At 36.1% G+C, this 25,383-nt stretch overlaps 1 protein-coding gene across 26 annotated transcripts in view; it reads left to right on the top strand.

The window, feature by feature from the left end:
- hipk1a (homeodomain interacting protein kinase 1a) overlaps window positions 1-13,561 on the top strand; it is a 53,810-nt gene extending 40,249 nt beyond the window's left edge. For 15 of the 26 annotated variants that reach the window (XM_087306137.1, XM_087306133.1, XM_087306124.1 and 12 more), the window contains 4 exons: window positions 1,470-1,628; window positions 2,922-3,115; window positions 7,047-7,156; window positions 8,597-9,705. In XM_087306137.1, the coding sequence (XP_087162263.1) occupies window positions 1,470-1,628; window positions 2,922-3,115; window positions 7,047-7,156; window positions 8,597-8,977 (844 nt within the window). In that variant the 3' untranslated portion in view covers window positions 8,978-9,705. 26 annotated transcript variants of the gene reach the window in all.
- The last annotated feature ends 11,822 nt before the right edge of the window (window positions 13,562-25,383 follow it).

Raw genomic sequence — 25,383 nt, 5'->3', positions numbered from 1 at the left:
AACCACAGTTGTTCCCAAGTGTTTGATTATTGCGGTCACCAGATTTCCAACTATTAACAATGTTTTCTTACAGAAACAGGCATTAAATAAGTTACTGGCAAGTTACTAATAAGCGAGAATCTCATGCGACAAAACAGTTTTGCTGCTTTAGGATTTTTCAGACATGTGGACACAAAGCCACACCACATGCAACTTGATATTGCATTGTTAAATGAATTTGATAAGAAGCGTGCAACATTTTCATGCTAGAAAGCATGTTTTATCCAGGAATGTAACTGATATGCTACAACGGCCCCTTTAAATACGAGATCAATGTAGCAAATTTTGACGCTCTCGCCGCCAGGGCTGAAGGCAGACAGCGTTGTTACCAGGGCGGCAAGAGCGACCTTTGACGCTCTCGCTGCCTTCGGTGTGAACGCACAGTTACAGTGCATGTGGGAAACCCATTACCATATGAGGAAATTCAGAGATGCAAACTGTTACAATGGCATTGGCCATAAGTTCAAGCAAGAGTCCTCAATCTTGTATGTAAAGTAGATTTGTTTTCACAGTGTACAAAACACATGACAACACAAACTACACTGTTTATAGGCCAGAGTAGATTGTTCATGCCATTGAATATTGTTATAAATATAGGTGTTGGAATTTCTAGCCAATTCCATGCGTGTTCAAGAGAAAAGGTCAGGAGAGGTTTTTCTTCAATGTCAAAAATCGTAACAATTTATTGGATACAAATGAATAATTCGATGACAGAGCTCTTGGTTACGTTACCCCAATGCAATACAGGAATTACATTCAAGAGGTTCGCAACTAACATACATTTCCTGACTTCAGTATATATACACAACCGATCTTAACAGGTGGAGTTTTGGTGTAACGTCACTTGTCAGTCATTGTTCAGTCCTCCATTGGCCGCACCTTCGACATACTTCCTCTTTCTGCAACCCTTCTTTGCATACCAAAACTGAAAAATTACGTGCATCTTTAATATATTTCACACTTCTACAAGCATCATGACAACTTGTGACAGGTCTAGACAGCAGTCTAGAACAAACCTAAATTTATTCTTATTCTGCTTTTTCCACTAGTCAGCAGTTCTTCTAAAAAGTATGCAGCACAGTAAAAAAGAGGAAGTGTGTCTGGTCAACATGTTTTATAATACAAAAGAGAAAGATTGATTAATCTGTTGTTAGTCTAAACATTTTTCTAATAAAAAAATACAAAAGTAATAAAAATAAATTCCTTTTCTCCAACATAGGTTTTTGCTGTAAAAACAAATGAATTGCTGACTCATTTCTGAATCTGTGTTGTTTTTGATGGCCAGTAATTCCATTCATCATCAACTTTGATCTTTTGAAGCTGTGCAGACGCTACATGAAAGCCAATATTTGAAAAAGCATAATAGGAGCAGTTCATGATGTTGCCTTGTCTACTCAATTAAAATCTGCATTCTTCCTTTAATCTTCCAGACCCACGTCCTCTCAGCAGCAGGCATCTGCTGCAGCACACGGCTGCGGTGATGCTTCCCAGCCAATCATCATCTCTGACACTCCCAGTCCTGCCGTCAGCATCATCACCATCCACAGCGACACCGAGGACGAGGACGACAGGAAGATTCCTCCTGAGAGGTGAGATCAGTGATACATCCAAGCAGACATTCTGTATTGTGTGTGTTTGGATCGGTTTTAGGTGGTTTCCACTTTGTATAATGACATGGGTAAGACCTAGGTATTTGAATGTTGAGGTGGTTTCTGAGGATATGGCCTTTGTCCTTGTAATCACTCAAAAAAATTCAAAAACCATAATTATTGGACACTTTTGACATTCAATGTATGCAATATATGCAACCATGAGGGTTGGCTTTAAGGTTAGGCTTAGGGTAAGGCAATATACTAAGCTTTATTAAGCTATAAAATACATTACGGCAATGGAGAATCCTCATAATCCTTCAAAACAAATATGTATGTGTGGGGCTTTTTTCTCCCGAAATTTTAAACAACAATATTGCCATTGACAGCATTCATTTCCAGAAAATAGCGATATATATATTATTATATTTCTAAACATAATAGTTTAATAACTTATATTTTAATTTTATTAATAAATAATATTTTACTAGAAAATTTTCAAGACACTTCTATACAGCTTAAAGTGACATTTACATGTAGACTATCAAAAAAAGGCTAATAATTAAAACAAATTAAAATAGTTAAAAAATAATTAAAAACTGATTTTATTATTGCTGAAATAAAACAAATAAGACTTTCTCCAGAAGAAAAAATATTATCAGACATACTGTGAAAATGTCCTTGCTCTGTTAAACATAATTGTGGAAATATTTAAAAAAGAAAATAAAATTCAAAGGGGGCAAATAAATCTGACTCTAACTGTATGTGTATATATATTTTTAAATGGCACAACACAGATCACAACAATACTCATATTGAAACAAAAACTAATAACTAAAATATGATTAAATATTTTGGGTCAGTCATATATTCTTTAAGAAAGTAATACTTTCAGCAAAGACATAGGAGATAAAAGTAAAGACATTTGTCTTTTCAAAAGAAACCTATTATATTCTATTCATCAAAGAATTCTGGGGGGAAAAAATATCATAGTTTCCTCAAAAATATCAAACAATAACTGTTTTAACATTGCTAAAAAAATTTTGAAATATTATAAAATGTTTCTTCAGCAATAAATCAGCAAATTAAAATGATTTCTGAAAGATCGAGTGATTCTGACTGCAATGATGCTGGACATTCATTTTTAAATCACAGTAATAAATTACATTTTATATTGTAATCAAATAGAACAGTTATTATGAATCAGAAATAAATCTCTATTTTGTATTGAAACGAACAGCCTGGAGATTTTTTACTCAGACTTTAATGGATCTTTCTTGTCCTGAATGTCAGCTGCAGTGTGAACCAGCGCACAAACGTCATCAGCTGTGTGACTGTCCATGACTCGCAGGACTCTGACTCCTCCACCAGCACCCCTATTAGCCCCAAACGCCAATCCAGCTTTATCGAGAACAACACGCACTCCAAGTCTCTGGCCGTGGTGACTCCCTCAGTCAAAACACAGCTCTGGGATGCGGCGTCAGGAGGTTTGTATGAAATTCTGAACATTAATTCATTCATTTTCCTTCGGCTTAGTCCTTTATTCATCTGGGATCACCACAACGTAATGAACCGCCAACTTTTCCAGCATATGTTTTACACAGCGAATTTCCTTCCAGCCGCAACCCAGTACTGGGAAACACCCATACACACTCATTCACACACTCATACACTACGGCCAATTTAGTTTACCCAATTCACCTACAGCGCATGTCTTTGGGCTGTGGGGGAAACCGGAGCACTCGGAGGAAATACGAACACGGGCAGAACATGCAAACTCCACACAGAAATTTCAGTTGACCCAACCAAGACTCAAACCAGCGACGTTCTTCCTGTAAGGCAACAATGCTAACCACTGAGCCACAGTGTTGCCTAGCAGTTCTGAATATTGGGTTTTTAATAGTTAAAGGCACCACATTCTGCACAGTTTCAGTAAAGACATTATTGTAATAACATTAAGGAACACATTATTGGTTTTTCACTCTTGTGAAATGTTCAATTTTACAACTCTTTCATCATGTTGTTGGCTGTTTTTGTCCCATTGACTTCTATTTTACAGTTTTTCTCGGTGGCTTCGGTGCATTTCTCACAACACCATTTACATTTGCACAACAGTTAATGCATTTCTCAACTGCTAAAGCATGTCACTTGCTCAAAATGGATAGCTCATTACTCAAAAGCAAGTATTCGCATCAATGAAAGTGTCAGTGTCATCAAGATAAAGTCCTGTCACCATTGTTTATGTACAAGATAGTCAAATGGCTTTGTTTTCATTATGGTCATATTTTTATTATGACCGTTTACTCTGTAAATTTTTTCCAATGCAAAACATTCAGATTTTGGTGACACTTTCTGAAAATGCTCAAGACAGCACTAAATACTATTTGCACAATTGTAAACAATATTGCAGTACATATTGGAACTGAACCTACAACATACACAGGTCTGTAAATCATTCATGAAGTTGTTCAATTTAGAAGACATTTTTAGGAAAAAAAAATGTTTTGTCAAATTAGCTTGACATATTTTGACAACTAGTTCATAATTTTTGTATGTAATGATTCGAGTAATGAATGAGGACTTTTACATTTACATTTACATTTAGTCATTTAGTAGACACTTTTATCCAAAGCGACTTACAAATGAGGACAAGGAAGAAACTTACACAACTATAAGAGCAACAATGAATAAGTGCTATAGGCAAGTTTCAGGTCTGTAAAGTCTAAGAAGGAAAGTATTAGTACTTTTTTTTGAGTACAGTTAGTGGTATATCCAGAGAGGCAATTGCTGATTAGGAAGTGAAGTAGAGACTAAATAGTTGAGTTTTAGTCGTTTCTTGAAAACAGCGAGTGACTCTGCCGTTCTGATGCAGTTAGGGAGTTCTTTCCACCAACTGGGCATATTGAACGCGAGCGTTCGGGAAAGTGATTTCTTCCCTCTTTGGGATGGAACCACGAGGTGATGTTTATTCACAGAACGCAAGTTTCTGGAGGGCACATAGATCTGCAGAAGTGAGAGCAGATAAGAAGGAGCAAAGCCAGAAGTAGCTTTGTAAGCAAACATCAGAGCTTTGAATTTGATGCGAGCAGCAACTGGCAGCCAGTGCAAACGGATGAGCAGTGTAGTGACATGTGCTCTTTTAGGTTCATTAAAGACCACTCGTGCTGCTGCGTTCTGGAGCAGCTGAAGAGGCTTTATAGAGTTAGCTGGAAGCCATGCTAGTTCTATATGGAATGACTATTAAGCGTTCACAAGTTTGGTTAATTTTGGCTGACATGACATACGCAACTGATAATGTTATTAAATAGCAGAGAGTTGTATGAAAGCAATTGATGCATGTCCACAAGCATTTGCAATTTGTTTGAGGGAATTAGAAACTGCTAATATGATGTGCACAAATGACTAGTTGTTTTGAGAAATGCATTAACTGTTGTGCAAAAGTAAATAGTGTTGTCGAAATGTACCAAAGCCAATGAGAAAAACTGTAATGACATTTTTTTGATTAATAAGCCATGACACCATACAATCATGCAGTTTTGATTGTAGGTGGTTCTCATTTTTAGTGTTGATCATCAGTTGACGGCATTAAACATTTAGATAAGCCTGTGTAAAAAAAAGTGTCTGGCTTTTATATTGAAGTCTATAGAGTAAAAAAAAAAAGCTGAGCTGCTTGTTTTGATTTTCTCAGACATATCAAAGTAAGTGTGCAAAGATCTCTCTCATACATGAACATACACTTCAAATAATTGCCAGAAACTATTGTTAATCAACAGTAAAAATGGCTAATTTTACTCTTCCTAATAGAGAAAACCACCAACAATCAAGAATGCATGATAATTGCATGATACATTTTTTTAAAGGATGTCAATGGGGCAAAAACAAGTCACGTAAATTTACCCTTAGGGTAGTGTATTGTTGAGTTTTTGAACTTTCAAAGCATTTTCCTGAAATAAATGTCAAAATAAAGGTTGTCACCAAAAGTCATTCCATTTGCTGAAACACAGAAAGTTGTGGCCAAATTAAGACCTTAATCACCCTAGAATGCATGAAAACATCCCCAACAGCAAACAAGGATTAAGCAATTGCAATCCTCAAAGAGCCACGGGCCCGGTTCAGTTGCATTAGTAACATGTTTTCCTCATGTCCAAATGAGTCTGTTTTACAGATCCAATATACTGATATGCTATTTCCCTCCTTTTTTGTATTTGGTGTGTAAGAGATCCAGTATTAAAGGCCCAATCAAATCAAAGAACAAATTTAAATAACATCATTCGGAACAAAATCTGGAAAAACAAATTTGGTTTCTGCAGTCTGCAGCCTCAAACAAAACAAAGAACAAAACAGAAATTTGGTTTAAGTATATCAGGGCCTCAAGGGCATAGTTCACCCGAAAATTAAAATTCTGCCATAATTTACTTACCCTTGACTTTTTCCAGACCTTTATGCATACCTGTCAACCCTCCCATATGTTACAGTTTTATCTCGCTGTGATCCCGTAAAGATATTTTCACGTATTTCTCCCATATTTTCAGTCTTTCTCTGAAGGGTGGCAAACAAACATTTAAGAGTCAAGCCTCCCTATACACAACCCTAACCGCCGAACCACCAGGGACCGCCCCTTGCTCTTAAATGCGAGTCTGTACATTTGCTTTGTTTAGGCATAGAAACATTTTGAAATAAATTGGTGGGGGTTTTTTTTTCAAACACAAGTAATTTTGTCCTAAATGAGCATAAACAGTTAGGAAAGCAGACGAATGCTTTTATTATAATGTTAGATGTGTGCATTTTTAAAGTGATACCTGCTATTTAATGTAATCGAACTAAAAAAATCTAAATAAATCATTCATTTGTTGCTCTTTAATCAGAATGTATACGTTATACAGTGAAGAAATGGCTAATGAGGTTTGATAGCTTGATTCTATTTCATTATAATAGCTATTCATTTTAATAAGCTGAACTGTTTGCTAATGTGTTTGCTGCTAATGTATACTATTTATTTTTTCTTTTGTAAATAAAAATAAAACATATTACTGACCATTTAACTGTTTATTTACAACGAAACAGCTCCAAATGAGCATATTTAGTATTTTTTAAGGCTTATTATGACTGACTGACTGACTGACTGACTGACTGACAGACAGACAGACAGACAGACAGACAGACAGACAGACAGACAGACAGACAGACAGACAGACAGACAGACAGACAGACAGACAGACAGACAGACAGACAGACAGATAGATAGATAGATAGATAGATAGATAGATAGATAGATAGATAGATAGATAGATAGATAGATAGATAGATAGATAGATGGCAGGACGGACATTTATTGGCATATACAAGTAATGATGACATGATTGTCATTTCATGTTTGTGAAACTGTTATCCTTTAATGTATTTTTGCTGTTCTTCTAGAGCAAAGTACTAACAGTTCTGGAAAATCAAAGAAAGGAATGGCCTCCCAGTCCAGCGACCGGCATCAGAGAGCAGCATCAAACAGATCTCAGCCTCTCAACCTGAGCCAGGTACCATATTAAAGATAATTGGTGGCTTTTAGTCAAAGTCTGTTAGCTCTGAGATCAACTTTAAGGTCAGTTTCATGTTTTTTTATATAAATATTACAATATACTTGCATAATTCAACATAATTAGTGCTGGCCATTGAGTTTGACTAAATTGCCTAGAGTATCAAAGAATGTCTTGTCATTCGCTACCACATTACTGTATTTGGACTTATTTATTGTTTGGTTACATTTTGTTACTTTGTGAGTTTGACTTTGAAAAAACTCACAAATGTAATCTTTTTAAAGCTTATTTCATTAAATTGGTAGCAAGAAAATATCCTTTAGGAACTGGTATCGAATTCAAAGTATCGGTATTAGTATCTTATTGGACAATACAATACCCAGCTCTAAGCACAATGCCAATGTTTTACCATCACCACTAACCCGATTTTCAAATATCAAAAAATTCAAGTTTTGCGATTTTTTTGTTAAAAGTTTATTTTGACATTTTTAAGTTTATTATACATAGTAAAAACAGAGAAGTAGGCAACACAGTGGCGCAGTGGTTAGGACTGTCGCCTCACAGCAAGAGGGTTGCTGGTTCGTGCCCCAGCTGGGTCAGTTGGCATTTCTGTGTGAAGTTTCTATGTTCTTACCGTGTTGGTGTAGGTTTCCTCCGAGCTGCACAACGTATCGTTATAGTATCGATATCACAATGTGCACATTCACAATAGTCATCGCAGGTTCTGCAATGTTGGGTGTATATGCTGGGATTGTAGTATACTTTGTGGAGTCACTGCAGAGTTTAACCATAATGTACTGAAAGTTTATCATCTGTCTGTGTTTTTAAGGCATGTTACTGTAGGCATTCAGGCACAAGATACTTTACTGTTTTATCTATGCCATAAACGGTACAGTGTGATTTTAAAATTGTTAAGTTTTTGTATCTGAATACTTTTAGACTCTCCAGAAAACCCTAAAGCACTGTTTATTTCACTTTAATCTTTGCTCTATTATATTTATGTATACTTTTAATCCTAACCCTAACCATTGCTTACTTTTAATTTGCTTGTTATATTGAATTGGCAAGATTCTTTCCCCTACAAAATCATCACAATCAGTCTAAATTAATTATTTAATTCCAAATAGAGCTATTGAAGTCATCTGGTAAAATTGTATTTGCACTCACCGCCCACTTTGACTATCATGTCAATATGGACCAAAATCTCGGAGGAATATTTTCAGTACCTTGTAGAATCAATGCCGAAGGATTAAGGTTCTAAAGGTAAAAGGTCCAACCCGGTACTAGACACATGTACCTAATAAAGTGGCCAGTGAGAGTATATCACAGTGTATATTAGAAAAAAAATAAAATGTCAATTTTTTCCAATATTTTTGCAGCCCTACTTTGCAATTTAAAACTTTTGATACATCTTTACACACTTAATGCCTCATTCTCCAGGCACAGCAGTCTATGGGCGGACCTCTGAGACGACAGCCCACCTACCCACCAACAGGCCCCTCCCACTCCTACAGGCTTCATGAAGCGTCGCTTTTCGGCTCCGCCTCCAGTCTGTATGCATATCCGGCATCAGCAGCTCTGGCCTCAGTCTCTCAGGCAGTGGATCAGCTGCACAACTCCAGCTCCACCTCGTCCAGCAGACACACACGCACCGCCGGCCCATACTCAGCCTCCCTGAGTCTCCTGCAGAAAAACAGTGCCATGGGCGTCATGTGCCACGCTTCAGCCCCGTATCAGCAGCAGCTGTCAGCACAGTCGTACCAGCGGTCGGCAGCGTTCCCCCTCAGCCAGAGGAAACTCAACCAGTACCCCTACCTGTGAGAAACACCCACCGGAAGTGTATCATGGACGTTCAGCTGGAAATGCCATTTCAGATTAAGTCATTTTAGTCTTTTATTTGGTTTAATGCACTTCAATCATAGCACTTTTTAGATTTTAGATCATGAACGCAAAGCGCTTTTAAATGTTAGCCATTGTGCTTGCAAAGAAGTCCAGAGAAAATGTCAAAATTACTTTACAATCAACACATATATATCATACATGGCTGTGTTTGCAATGGTATGCTATTATACTGCTCTTATTGTTTATTATCCTAAGTAGATAGCTATATAAAATGCTACTTTATATTCGAAGCAACTTATAAATGAGAAATACAGCGAAATGGGTTATATTAGAGCAGCGATCGTGAGGAATTATGCATCCCACAATGTTGCGCACACAACTGGAAATTCTATTGACATTATGATAAATGACTTCATATATATGTGAAGAACCTATTTAATTATACAGGCAACAATTGCATTATTATTATTATTTACATTTTTGAATTATTAATTAAACTTTTTTTAACAACTACAGGAAAAGCACATCTCCCTATCTAATTCATGTTGTTATAATGCAAAACAAATAATTCTCATTACTGTAATGCCAAGTTCAGACTGAATAATTAAAGCTTTGATTTTGACTCGTTAAAAAGTTTTGAGAAATCACCTATAAATGCCTGAAATCACAGGCAATCAGTGCTCGTTTACGTAAGTGACAATCACACAGTATGAACTATTAAAGACGCAATCTAAGAGAATCGCCGATGACTCTCTGACACCCTGAAGATATTTGGCATGCTAAATATCTGGAGCTGTCTGCGATTTAAATCATGCTATATGAAATGAGTTTTGACTGAAATAAAATTAACGATTACCTACCGCTAATGAGAGAGCAGCGTTCACTAGTGTGGGTCTCTGCAGACCTGCAGGAGGTTGAAGGAGAAGTTAAAGCGCTCATTTTCAGTTTATTTGGACCCAAGAAATGGAGGGAAAAACTAGGGGAAATTTGGCAGGAGCACTGTGTCTGTTTGACATGTCATCTAAGCAATATCACAACCAGGTTGAAAAGTAATAAAAGATGAGGTGACATTGTAAATTCTCTTCAAAAGTCAGGTGAGCGAAATAAGTAGCTACCACTCTAAAGCTAAAGCCTGCTTTTTTTTTTTACCATTATGTAGTTTATAGCGAAAGATATATTATGTGACCTTGCATTGTTTCCATGTCACTTTTCACGTTTGTTTGGTTGTGAGGCGTAGTTTGGACAAAGTTGTTGGCGATTCTTCCTATTTTAAGATCATACAGTGTGAAATACCCTGTTGCCGATCCATCCTACAGTGTAAACACAGCACCGGCAGAGCGCTAACCCAGATAGTCAGGCAGTGTGAAAACATCTGTGTCACGACTAGTTTGAAAATCATGCAGTCCAAACTCAGCATAAGGCAAAATATATTTTTAAGATCTAATTTGTAAATTAAAATATTGTCACATTAAAAATAACTTGATTTTATTTTTTTAACATTTACAGTTGAAGGCAAAATCATTAGTCCTACTGTGAAATTTTTATTTAACACATTTTTAAATAACATATTTTTTACCATAATAGTTTTAATAACAAATTTCTAATAAGTAATTTCTTTTATATGTGCCATGATGACAGGAGATCATATTTTACTAGTTATTTTGCAAGATACTAGTATTCAGCTTAAAGTTCAATTTAAAAGCTTAACAAGGTTAATCATGTTAACTAGCAAGTCATTGGACAAAAGTGGTTTGTTCTGTAGCCAATTAGGGGCAAATAATTTATTAAGGGGGCTAATAATATTCACCCCCAAAATTAATTTAAAAGCTGCTTTTATTTCAGTCAGACTGAAAGAAATATACACTCCCTAAAGTGACGCGCAAAAAAAATAAAATTAAGTCTTTTTCTATTATTATTATTATTTTTGCACGTCACTTTAGGGTCTCCATATTAATGCAAATTCGTATGAAGAAAATATTATAGGAAATAAACAAATTATATTATATATATATATATATATATATATATATATATATATATATATATATATATATATATATATATATATATATATATATATATATATATATATATATATATGTATATATATATATGTTTGAGAAAGAATACAAATTTCACAGCAGGCCTAATCATTTCTTTATAAAAAAAAACGTTATACAAAATCTGGTTTATAAATGTTAAACTACTTTTTCATTTGCAGGACTAAACACAAACATGTACACTACCAAAGTCTTGTCGTCAATCTCAGTTTTAGGAGAAACAAATAATAACTTGACTAGGTAAGTGACTATGTAGGTGATCATTTGGAAAAGTGGCAGAAGGTCGATTTTTCTGATGAATCATCTGTTGAACTGCATCCCAATCATCACAAATACTGCAGAAGACATATTGGAACCCGCATGGACCCAAGATTCTCACAGATATTAGCCAAGTTTGGTGATGGAAAAATCATGGTTTAGGGTTACATTTAGTGTGGGGGCGTGCAAGAGATCTGCAGAGTGCATGGCAACATCAACAGCCTGAGGTATCAAGACATTTGTGCTGCCCATTACATTAAAAACCACAGGAGAGGGCAAATTCTTCAGCAGGATAGCGCTCCTTCTCATACTTCAGCCTCCACATCAAAGTTCCTGAAAGCAAAGAAGGGCAAGGTGCACTAGGATTGGCCAGCCCACTCCCCTGACATGATCATTATTGAGCATGTCTGGGGTAAAATGAAGGAGGCATTGAAGATGAATCCAAAGAGTCTTGATGAACTCTGTGAGTCCTGCAAGAACTGCATGACTTTATATTCTGTACATTATATCGGTTTTATCTTAGCAAAGTCAGAGCTTACTGTCCGAATTAATTAATTAAAAAATCAAGGCATGATCATATTTAATTTTGGTAAAATAAGCGTAATCTAGTGGCCTTTGCATTTCATATAACCCACTTCTGATACCAAATGATCTACTAGAAGTAAAGTAATTTTTTTGTTGTTCCCAAAACTTCAGGACGTCAGGACTTTTGTCAGGCATTTAATGTAATATTTATAAAAAACAGCAGATAGAATTTATTGGACACTATACAGCAAGCAGTAGACTAGTGTTCCATTCCAAATAACACCCATGCCTAAAACATGCTAATCATCTTAAAAACAGCCCATATTTTAAAATATTATATATGAATAGAATTTAAGCTGAAAGTTAAACAATTGTTTCTTAAATGTTTGCACCAACTTATGGACGTCAGCAGAAATGACGGGCGATGTGTCCTCTAGAACAGCTGAAGTGATATTTATAAATGTTTCATAGGGCCCATTATAAAAATGTGTGGAAATGATACATAAATGATGTCATTCTGTTGGCAGGCCCAAATTTGATATTTGGGATGGTTGCGTCCGCAGCGTATTTTTAAGTGGCGCCACACGGCACAGGATGTCATCGCTGCTGTTTATTGGTGACTTGAAACTAAACAAACCAAAATACCGGGAGAAAGAAGAGCCGAAGGTGATGTACAGCAGTTTTATATATCACAGTTATGCTGAAAATATTCCTAGCTGACAGTGGATTCACATTATGTTACACATGCCTAGTGAAATAACCTTTATTTTTTGTCTTTTTCATGTTTAATGACTGGCAATTTATTGATTTTTAGTTTACACACTACATAATCAAGTTTCAACTTTTTGTGCTTAATTTATTTATTGAATATATGTGGACTTTTAATGAATCCTTGAATGTTTTTAACCTAAAAATGCTTTCTTTCAAAGCCTTTTAAAAGCTAAAATGTCCGTAAATTAACAGTTTAATTCTATTTTTCATTTATTTATGCATTTGAATTGCATAATATGTCCTTGATCTTTCCTTCAAGAACTTTTGACTATGAAAAGTTGAAAAAAGTGACTATTATTGATTATTTTAATAGTTTAAAGTGATACAGAGTGTCCGCTGGGTCAGACTCAGACTCAACTTTATTATCCCGTTTAGGGAAGCTAAAATTGCAGCAAGGTGCCGTAACACAGGCGAAGTTCCAAGTTCACATTAATAAAATAGTACCCCACAACATACAATACATCATGTTGTTGGTGCATCTTCCTCCCCCCTGGACTCATTTAACAACCTAATGGCCGCCATTCTAAAAGAATTTCTAACTCTATTTGTCCTGCAAATAGGAACTCTAAAACGACGTCCTGATGGCAACAGCTGAAACACAGAGTACAACGGGTGATCTGTGGGGCATAGAATACCCTGAGCTCTCTTTAAAACACCAGTATGGTAAATTACCATTGGACCAGTTTGGTTAGCATGGGTTTTCGCCGGGTGCTCTGGTTTCCCCCACAGTCCAAAGACATGCATTACAGGTGAATTGGGTAGGCTAAATTGCCCGTAGTGTATGAGTGTGAATGAGTGTGTATGGATGTTTCCCAGAGATGGGTTGCAGCTGGAAGGGTATCCACTGCGTAAAACATGTGCTGGATAAGTTGGCGCTTCATACCATTGTGGTGACCCCGGATTAATAAAGAGACTAAGCTGAAAATTGAATGAATGAATTAACAGATTTAAAAATTGAAAGATAATATAAATAAATTCAAGCAAAATATTGCAAAAAAAGTTACAACCTACCAAACCTCAACAAAATTATTCAAAAAATTTTTCTTGATTTTTCCTCTTTTTTTAAATTTGTATTTAATATTGTTCTTAATATATAAATTTGGGTGTAGTAGTTTTTGGACTGTTATCGTAAGTTATTTTGTTAGAAAAGCTCCAGATTTGGCTTCAGCACTGACTAATCTAATGTATATACACAAAACTAATATTGTTTAGCTTCCTATTAAAAATATGAATTTCAAAGATAGATTTGTGAGGGGTGTACTTATATATGCTGAGTACTGTATATATACAAAATGTATATAATCAAACATTAAAGAGTAAACATTCCCTATAAATTCAGAAAATATTGCTTTATCTGACGGTTCAGCTTTTTTAAAAGAACATTTTGTTCTGTAAGAATTTTGAAACAAGTAATAACACATTTATAATTAAATATATTTAATATTTTGAGAGATTTCTAGCAAGAATAGTCATTAACATACTGAGAACAAAACACTAAAATATGTACCACTGATTTTCCTCAATGCTCTGATTAAACTGATTAAAATAAAGCATTATTGCAAAATTTTCTCTCAGCATTCAACATTTTTTAATATAAAGTTTATATATTGATATATTAAATATATATATGTTTTGACACATTATTTAAAATATGTGGCTAAGATATAACCAAATTTAAATTTTTAATGGGGCAAGTATAAAATAATCCACGGGTCATTACAAAAAAAATCCTTAGCAGTTCGCTGTTAGCAAGTATGTAAGTCTGAAATATCATTCATAATTTTAAAAAGGTCTTAAAAAGTCTTCAATTTGACTTGGTGAAACCTGCAGAAACACTGAAACGTATTGTCTGTATTTGGTGTTATTATTAACCGTGATACTGGTGATTATTTTGTCTGTTATTTTACAGACTTATTTCTATATATGTAGTGAAGTTTATTTATAAACTAATTTCGAGAGGATCAAGTGCTTATGATTGCTTGCGGCTGGTCTCGCATTATTCAATTTATGATTCACCAATCAGTCGATTCCTAAGCCACTATAAATACCCTAAGTTCCATATAACAGCCATCTTCATTTTGAAGAATCCCCCCTTCCACCCCTATTCTTCCTCATTTCCATCTGTAGATGAGTTAATTGACTAATACAAATCGGCACCATAGACATGCTCCTAGTAAGTAGTTACCTCTTAAGAGCAATCTCTTTCTGTTCATTAGCTGCTACAGCAGGGGAGTTCTCGAGATCAACCTGAGCTCAAACTCCCCTCTCGCCTTGCAATCGGGAGGGAGCCCCAGGCTCGAGGATCTTATGAGCTCAGGGCTCTCTCTCTGGACAGCATGCCAAACAAGCTTTATAATCAATCTTCAGCTAAGTGTGAACTCTTGAATTATTTCTTATACAATATATTGTCTCAAACTACTAAAATGTCAATAAAAGTCACTTTGTTAAACTGCAGAGTTGAATGCTCAGCATCAAAAGTCGACAAACTCTTAATAAACAGATTTTTTTTTGACAGTGAAGGGATAGTTCACTCAAATATTAATGTGTTGATACTAGATGCAGGTGAAGTTTTTCTGCTGTAGAACATTAAAGAGCATTTTAGCTGAAATTGGGGTCCAGCTGAAATCGTGGGTCAGGCTGAAGTTTGATTTCGAGAGTACAAAAATATAGAGGTGGGTTGCAGCTGGAAGGGCATCCGCTGCGTAAAACGTGCCGGATAACTTGGCCGTTCATTCCGTTGTGGTGACCCCAGATTAACAAAGGGACTAAGCTGAAAAGAAAATGAATGAATGAATGAAAATATAGAGGTGGCTGATGTTGATCAGGACATTATTTGCAACATAATTGCCTTTAATCTACAGCTTCTGCAAACTTAAGTCAACTTAATGATTTAGTCATTGAAATAAGGGGTGGCACAGTGGTTCAGATGTTAGCACTGTCGCCTCACAGCTAAAAAGCCGCTGGTTCGAGTCCTGGCTGAGCCAATTGGCATTTCTGTGTGGAGTTTGCATGTTCTCCTGTGTTATGGGTTTCCTCCAGGTGCTCCGGTTTCCCCCACAAGTCCGTATAGGTGACTTAAATAAACTAAATTGGTTGTAGTGTATGAGTGTGTATGTGTGAATGAGTGCGTATGGATGTTTCCCAGTACTGGGTTGCGGCTGGAAGGGCATCTGCTGCATAAAATGTATGCTGGAATAGTTAGCAGTTCATTCCACTGTGGCGACCTCTGAAATAGAGAGAAAAATGAGAGATTTATTGATGGACCACATTTTCTTCTTTAATGTTCTGCTGAAGAAAAACATGTTGGATGGCATGGGAGTGAGTAAGTTAACTGCGCATTTTCAATTTTAGGTGAACTATCCCTTTGAACAGGGGTATCCAAACTTGGTCTTGGAGGGCCTGGAGAGTTTAGCTCCACCTTGCTTCACACTGCTAGGAAGTTTCTAGTTTATCTAGAAAGAGCTTGATTAGCTAGTTCATGTGTGTTTGATTAAGGTTGGAGCTAAACTTTTCAGGACACCGGCCCTCCAGGACCAAGTTTGGACACCCCGGCCTTAGAAGGCAAGACACTGCAGACAAAAACATTAGAGATTTTGGCCCTTTTGGCTTTACATAAAGGGTTTTTTTTTTGTTTGTTTGTTTGTTTGTTTTTTTTTCAGTTTAATATAAAGAAAACTCGAAAATACACATTTACATGTTTGTTTTTGTTGCACTTTATTCATTCGTGTCTGTAGGATTCGATGTCAGCCTTTCAATTTTGGGCTGTTTTCTTAAAATGAGAATAAATGAGAAGTCATTCATCATTACTTTAGCAGTACTTGCATCATGTGCACTAAACATAATAAAGTATTTTGTATTTACAGAGGGATATGTTCATAAAAAATTGACCTAGTTATCTACAACATTTGGTTCTACTTAATGTATTTTTTATGACTGTTCTCTAAGGTTTTAGACATTCTTCGTCAATTTAGTACATTTTCAGAGCTGCCAACTTTACATGCGAATTAACTAGAAAATATGATGATAAACAGGAATTAAAGTGTCAGGAACCAATATACTCCATAAAAATGTCCTGATATTAATTTTTTATTCGATTCGATTCAATTCAGCTTTATTTGTATAGCACTTTTATGATGTAGATTGTGTCAAAGCAGCTTCACATAAATGGTCATAGTAACTGGATTTTTACATTCAGCAGGAAACTGAAAATGCAGTGTTCAGTCGATTTTAGTGCATCCTTAAAATGTATGTTTGTATACAAGACAATTTATAAACATTCCCCCAAACTTCTAATTAATTCTGATACATTTTTAGTAAGTTTCTTATTTGGAAAATTTCCTATATCAAGTTTCTGCTTAAACTTCCTGGAAAGGTTTTGTAAATATACCAGATATTTTAAGTATTTTCTTAATCTACGGAAGCCCATTCCCACAACTGAATAAAAATCTAAAATAAATACAATTAAAAAAAAAATTGTGAAGTCAGAATTGCGAGTTATTTAGTCAGAATTTTAGGTTATAAAGTCAGAATTACGAGTTTAAAGTCAAAATTCCGAGTTATAAAGTCAGAATTACAAGTTATAAAGTCAGAATTACAAGTTATAAAGTCAGAATTACAAGTTATAAAGTCAGAATTACGAGTTATAAAGTCAGAATTACGAGTTATAAAGTCAGAATTACAAGTTATAAAGTCAGAATTACAAGTTATAAAGTCAGAATTACGAGTTATAAAGTCAGAATTACGAGTTATAAAGTCAGAATTACGAGTTATAAAGTCAGAATTACAAGTTATAAAGTCAGAATTACAAGTTATAAAGTCAGAATTACGAGTTATAAAGTCAGAATTCCGAGTTATAAAGTCAGAATTACAAGTTATAAAGTCAGAATTATGAGTTATAAAGTCAGAATTACAAGTTATAAAGTCAGAATTCCGAGTTATAAAGTCAGAATTACAAGTTATAAAGTCAGAATTATGAGTTATAAAGTCAGAATTACAAGTTATAAAGTCAGAATTACGAGTTATAAAGTCAGAATTACAAGTTATAAAGTCAGAATTATGAGTTATAAAGTCAGAATTACAAGTTATAAAGTCAGAATTATGAGTTATAAAGTCAGAATTACAAGTTATAAAGTCAGAATTACGAGTTATAAAGTCAGAATTACAAGTTATAAAGTCAGAATTGTGAGTTAAGTCAGAATTACAAGTTATAAAGTCAGAATTCCGAGTTATGAAGTCAGAATTACAAGTTATAAAGTCAGAATTATGAGTTATAAAGTCAGAATTACAAGTTATAAAGTCAGAATTCCGAGTTATAAAGTCAGAATTACAAGTTATAAAGTCAGAATTATGAGTTATAAAGTCAGAATTACAAGTTATAAAGTCAGAATTACGAGTTATAAAGTCAGAATTACAAGTTATAAAGTCAGAATTGTGAGTTAAGTCAGAATTACAAGTTATAAAGTCAGAATTCCGAGTTATAAAGTCAGAATTACAAGTTATAAAGTCAGAATTACGAGTTATAAAGTCAGAATTACAAGTTATAAAGTCAGAATTACGAGTTATAAAGTCAGAATTACGAGTTATAAAGTCAGAATTGTGAGTTAAGTCAGAATTACAAGTTATAAAGTCAGAATTACGAGATATAAAGTCAGAATTACAAATTATAAAGTCAGAATTACGAGTTATAAAGTCAGAATTGTGAGTTAAGTCAGAATTGCGAGTTATTCACTCAGAACTTCGAGTTATAAGGTCAGAATTCTGCCTTATAAAGTCAAAATTCTGAGTCATGAAGTCAAAAGTCCGAGTTATAAAGTCAGAATTCAGAGTTATAAAGTCGCAATTCTTTATAATTCAGACTTTATAACTTTTTTTTTTTTCAGTGGCGGAAACAAGCTTCCATACTAATCTGTCAAGTAAAACAAGAATTTTAAACTTGACTTTTTTCCAATTTAATTTGTTTTGTGCTAGAAATGTATGAAAATTAGCTCAAATTGAAATAAAATATACCTCATTTGCATATTCAAACATAACATTTTCAAAAACCTGTAGCAAGCATAAATGTGCAAGTCTTCACATAATCAATCCACTGTGGAAATATGCTGATATGTATTAGTTTCTGACCCTATCCACCTGCAGTGTCTTGCCTTAACTCTCTTCAGATTTTTGTGTTTCCCCTGTTAGCACTTATATTCAGAGTTGTTTAAGTTGTATTTGCCATGTGGTCTTCTTAACTCGAGACTGAATTTTCGATGTGTGTGAATTGTGACGATGGTTTCTTGTTATTTGTTGTGTAATGTCCGAATGGTGATGGTATGGACAGAGTGTGTGAGATTACAGATCTAAGCAGACGGTGTGTTTAACATGTTAGCTGTTCATCTCAGTTGTGTCGTTCTGAGCTTGTCTTGGGCTTTTGGCTTCGGTGCAACGATGGCTGTTTCTACCGTTTTCTCACCATGTGAAATGAAGTTGCAGAGTAGATGAATTCACAATAAACGTTCAGATCCAGAACTCTGTGTGTGTAGAGTCGTCAGCTGAGTGATGAATGAACTGCTCTCGCTGTTACTACACTCATAGCTATGGGTTTATTTTTATAATCTCTCAGAGGGGAAGGTATTTTGGTGATAATCCATTGTCGCTGCCGTTTTTAGAGCCAGTTTGGCTTTTCTCGCACTCGCACTAAAAGAAATGATGCTTTTACAAACAGGTTGGGACTTGATCGGTCCTTTGAGAATTGAATACTGTTAATGTTATTCAAAAATACATTTACAGTGGACCAGAGGGGGCCAAGTCGGAGCGCACACTCTGGTCCCCTGGGCTCTGCGCTGGTTGGGGAAATTCTAAATTGAACAAAACACTCCATGACAGTTGGCTTAAGATTGGCAAGCAAAATTCGGGAACCTGGGGAGAAAATACATTTAGAATAATTTGAATAATGAAATGTTAATAGTAATATTTAATCAAAATAATGATCACACTTTACATAAAGGTTTCATTAGTTAATGTATTTACTAACAATACTTGTACAACATTTATTTATAATAGTTCAACATTTACTAATGTATTATTAATTAACAAATGAACATATTCATGCTTGTTAACATTAGTTTATACATTATTTAACATGAACTAACAATTAATGACTCATTAACTAATTTTAAAGGTGCAGTAGGTCATATTTCAGAAACGTGCTGGTTGAAAGTCTCTTCACCTTCCAATAGTAATCATTAAAGTGAATGATCTAAATCTGTTTATATGCATTTTTATATTCTTGGTAAGGCAAAAAACTAAGAAATGTTCATCCAGTTTAAATGTGTCAGACCGACAAATAACTTGATTACAAAGTGTAACTCAAACTGTCTGTCAACGAATTTAAATTTTAATTTCTGCACAGCTGAGGCAGTGGCGCAGTAGGTAGTGCTGTTGCTCACAGCAAGAAGGTCGCTGGTTCGATCCTCGGCTCAGTTGGCGTTTCTGTGTGGAGTTTGCATGTTCTCCCTGCCTTCGCGTGGGTTTCCTCCGGGTGCTCCGGTTTCCCCCACAGTCCAAAGACATGCGGTACAGGTGAATTGGGTAGGCTAAATTGTTCATAGTGTGTGAATGTGTGTGTGGATGTTTCCCAGAGATGGGTTGCGGCTGGAAGGGCATCCGCTGCGTAAAAACTTACTGGATAAGTTTTCATTCATAAGGTTTATTCCGCTGTGGCGACCCCAGATTAATAAAGGGACTAAGCCCACAAGAAAATGAATGAATGAATGAATTTCTGCACAGCCTCTTTAAGCAGACAGATCCGTCATTTGCATGTGAAGCATGGTTACCTACAGCCAGGCCCGGATTGGCTAATCGGAAGGGCCGAGAGAATTCACGGTGGACCGCTCTGTTTTTTGGCCGCAAAGGGCCCAGTGTCCCTAGCTGCTTGCACTCTCAGCAGTCACACTTTTTTCATTTATTTATTTATTTATTTGACCATAGCCACACTTTTTATTCATTATTCTGCCGCAGCTCTGCTCTTTTTTTTATTTATTTTCTCGCAGCCCCATGAGCAAAATGAAGCCTGCAGGTTATTGATGATAAAACTATCAATCAACCTCAAACAGTGTTTATTTTAAACACACCAGCACAACAGCGCTATTGTGGTACAGTGGTCAGCACGTTGCTTTATGACACCACCAACGTGAGTAGTAACCTCACCTGAGTAATTATTATTGTTGCGTTTTTTTTTTATTGTTAAGACATATAATACTGTTAGGGTTGTTGAACATTTGAAGCAGCTGTTTTCTTGAAAAAGACAGTATAGTGTCATTAGAAACTGAGTTGGAAATGACCTTATTTTAATAGTCAGTCGTGAACTGAGGTGGGCCGGTCTAAAGCTTGAAACTCCAGGGCTGAAAAGGAGTCCCACAAGTCCCAATGCTTTTCTAAACCCAAAATCTAAGTTACTTTTGCACGCTGGAGGTAAACGTTACGCAGTTCAAACCACAATCAGAAGGAGACATAACGGCTGAAGTATTTCTTTTAGGCAGGCGTGTTTTAAAACTATTTTAGTCATGCAAAGCTTATGTAGAGTGTGTTCTTGTTTATGAATGGGGTTATATGCACGGAAGTGTTGTTCAGCCACTGAAAACGTCTGGTTGAAGATTGGCTATTTTCAAGTTCATGGAGCACCTTTTACAACATCCATAATATAGTCGGTTAAACAGACCTGAGCATTCGTTTAGCTGTTCAAGTGTAAATGGAGATGAAATCAAGCGATGTATGAGGATCAACGAGCACAACTGTAAATGAAAAGTCACTCATTGTCTTGGTATGTAAGTGTAATGTAAAAAGATGACAGGATATTTCTGTTTTTAGCACTGCTTTTTTTCTGATCTGATTTTTATTTAGTTGAATAACTAAACAAGTAAATAGGGCTCTTCCGCCTAACCAGAAGTTTGATTTACAGTATATTTGCGCATTCCTTCATTCTTAAACAGTGACAGCCTGTGACACGCTCCCACTCTAACATAACTTTGAGTATTCAGTCTGAAATAGCGTGTAGGTCTGACTTCAAAAACAACATTAGCTCTATTTAATTGACTGTGAACAAGGTTGTATTTTGTATTCATTGGCTGATTATATGATTTCACTATTAAAATTTTGCAAACAATACTTTTTTTTAAATTATATTATTGTGGAGAAAGTCTGAATGTGCGAATATAAAACCAGCTTTACCCCAGTTTTGGGGAAATATAATTTCTGCACCCTGCTGGCCTGTCAACAACCACACTGGACAAAGTGCGTGTCTCTATAGAGTTTTCTAACTGGTGAATAACATGATCTCTAGGGTTATATAAGGCTATATATTGTCATCTATTTGTTGAGCATTCGTGTCTAATGCCTTTTGACAGGTGCCCTACTGCACCTTCACGACTGAAAAAATCTATTATAATAACATCTAAGGCGAGGCAGTGGCGCAGTAGGTAGTGCTGTTGCCTCACAGCAAGAAGGTCGCTGGGTCGCTGGTTCGAACCTCGGCTCAGTTGCCGTTTCTGTGTGGAGTTTGCATGAGTTTGCATGTTCTTTCTGCCTTCGCGTGGGTTTCCTCCGGGTGCTCCGGTTTCCCCCACAGTCCAGAGACATGCGGTACAAGTGAATTGGGTAGGCTAAATTGTGTGTGTGTGTGTGTGTTCCCCAAAGATGGGTTGCGGCTGGAAGGGCAGCCGCTGCGTAAAAACTTGCTGGATGAGTTGGCGGTTCATTCCACTGTGGCGACCCCGGATTGATAAAGGGACTAAGCCGACAAGAAAATGAATGAATGAATAATATCTAAATCTATTTAGCTTATTCAACTTAAAAATTATAAGGCAACTTGCTGCATAACTTTTTTGAGTTGACTCAACTTTTAAACCAAGTAGTTGACTCAACTCGTTTTCTTTCAATACGATTTAAAGCTTTTACTATCGCTACACTGAAAAAAATTATTCAGAGATGATTCCTTGGATTTACACAATTTTTTATGTTAAGTGGTTGTAAACAATGCATTTGTGTTGAATTTAAACAAACTAATTAAGTTGAACATGATTCAACTTAATTTGTTTGTTTAAATTCAACACAAATATATTGTTTGCAACAGTTCTGCATTCAACACTTTTTTTTTAGTGTATAAGGTAAATATTATGCAATACGCCTGGCAGGATCTTCAACTCAAGTAAACCTCTCAAACTTTCTTGTTGAAATTGCTGATTTTATTGTGATTTACAGTATTTTCACAAGAGTGCCCTAAGCTTAAAATAATAATTATTTTAACAGGTATACTAATGGTCATCTCCGTAGTGTGTTGTGTGTGTGTGTGGGTGTTTCACTGGTGTGACATTGTAAAGGACTCACTCGCGGTGGGCTCCTGGCGTTGACACACATCTGCCTGGTGAAGACAGAGGGAGAGCTGTGCCCTCTGCCAGAGCCGTCCAATGATACACTGGCACCCAGGAGACCTGGAGGATCATCCATGAGAAGCTGAAACAAAGCTGAGCCGGATCAAGGTCAAGACGCAGCATCAAGAGCAAGAGCTGATCTCTCCAGTGTACCTGTACCTGAGGGTAAAAACTGCTCAACACTGAGCCATGATACGCTAAAGTCTACTGTATTACATCATATGAAAGACATCACACCTGTTATGTACAGTGCAGCACAGTCCCTTTAAAGTACACATTGAATCAAAACTGACCGTATTGATTTTGTTAGCTCACATTGCTAGTTTTGTGGTGAACAACTCATCTGTGCATATCATTAAGAAAAACTAAATGGTTTGCCCTTGTAATCTTTAATTGAAATCTGAAAATGCACTTCCTGTTTGTTTTCAGTTCAATTCTCAGATAACATCAGTCTGAGGTATTGGGAGGGGCTAACACACTTAACCACACCCCTCCAACTGTCAGTTTTGACAACAAAAAGAAATGGTGAGGAGAAGGAGGAGTCTGCTAGGTTGTAATAACTCTCCCCAAACCCTTTTCCAGATCTTTCTGAATGAAACGCCTACTTTACTACATCCAATCAGCTTGCAGTAGAAAAAACAAGCCACGCCCACTGTTTTCTGATTTAATATACCGTTTCTCCAGGAACTGTATCACAATATGAAAAAATAAAAATGCAGCAGCTTCGAGAAGGGTATAAACAGAGGTAGGAGCCAGCTCCAAGTGGGTGGGCCTTCAAGTGGGCTGTGCAAGCCTGGAGTTTTTATTTATTTATTCGTATTTACAGTTCAATATTGTGCTTTATGGATGTGTACACCTAACCCTAAACCCAACCTCACAGTAACCTCTTGTGTTTTATTAACTTCTACTCCACCTACATCACTTAAACCCAACCTACTTGTGGTGTAATCCCTCCCACTTGGAGGTCTCCGGGCTGCAGCGATACCTACTTGGCAGCTTCTGATCAATGCAGACTTTAAGGCAAGTCATTTCACTCGGTGGCCATTTTTGAAACACCTCTCGGGCAGTATGCGGTTGTTGCTAGAGAATTATTTATATTATTTATTGAATTTCCCATTTGTTGTACTTTATTAGCGTCTACCCCTACCCCAATCCTAAACCCAACAGTGACAGTAATGTAAAAACAGTAGTTGTACTAAGTATTATTTATGCCATGTATTAAATTACCCAATAAATTGTATTTTTTTAATGCCTACCCCAACCCTAAACCCCTTACAGTACTGTAAAAATATTAATTATTGTTATACCGTGTCATAAAAAATGCTGCTATATGGATGTGCATATCACACTGTTTTACGTGTCAATATTCTAAAATGAACCCAAGACTGTGTGGAAAGATAAATATCTACACTTTTACTGTTGTGAATTTTCTAATATGGACAAAAGTTGTTTTACTAAATATGTGTACAGTAATTTGATTTTTATCATGCACAGTTTGACCAGATTAAGGCAGTAATTTTTTACTGTTAACAGCTGCTTTTACCACTGTTCAGCTATTTTTCTTGTAAGGAATGCTATTGGGGACAAAATGAATAGGGTGTAATCTGATCATGTTAACACAGACAGTTTTTTTAAAGATGTTTTTAGACAGGCTTAAATCACTATGAAGGAGAAAAGTTGATAGACTTTTAATGACCACAGAGAGTCAGGACTTTGGTTTAACGTCTCATCTGAAAGACGGCGCTCACTGACAGTATAGAGTCCCCTTCACTATACTGGGGCATTAGGACTCACACAGACCGCAGGTTGAGCACCCTCTGCTGGCCTCACTAACACCACTTTCAACAGCAACTAACAGAATTTTCCGCACTAAAAGGCGCACCTGAAAGCCTTAAATTTTGTCAATAAAATATCCGTGCGCTTGATAATCTGGTGCACCTTAAGTGTGCATTGATTTTAAAAATCTGTAAAAATATTGCTGTGTGATTTTGGAAAGCGGTCTGCTTGACTGACTGTCTAAGCATTTCCCGCCCACACAGGGACGTAATTCATACACTCTGTACGCTGGCAGCAATAAACCAATCAAAACAACATTTGTTTGTCTAATGATCCCCGAAAATGGCACCAGTGAAAAGACATACTTACGAGGCACAATTCAAACTACAAGCTATCAGTTGCGCGGTTGTAAATGATAATAGAGCAGCTGCGAAACAATTTAACATTAATGAATCTATGGTTCAGAAGTGGAGGAAGCAAGAAAATGAACTGCGCCAAGTTAAGAAGATGAAACAGAGTTTCCGCGGGAACAAAGCAAGGTGGCCATAGTTCAGGGGTGGCCAACCCTGTTCCTGGAGAGCCACCTTCC

This window comes from Danio rerio, chromosome 23 (assembly GCF_052040795.2).
Source record: "Danio rerio strain M-AB ecotype USA chromosome 23, GRCz13ab, whole genome shotgun sequence".
NCBI classification, from domain to species: Eukaryota; Metazoa; Chordata; class Actinopteri; order Cypriniformes; family Danionidae; genus Danio; species Danio rerio.
Note: the sequence above shows the minus strand (reverse complement) of the source record. Positions and strands in the feature narration are given on the sequence as shown.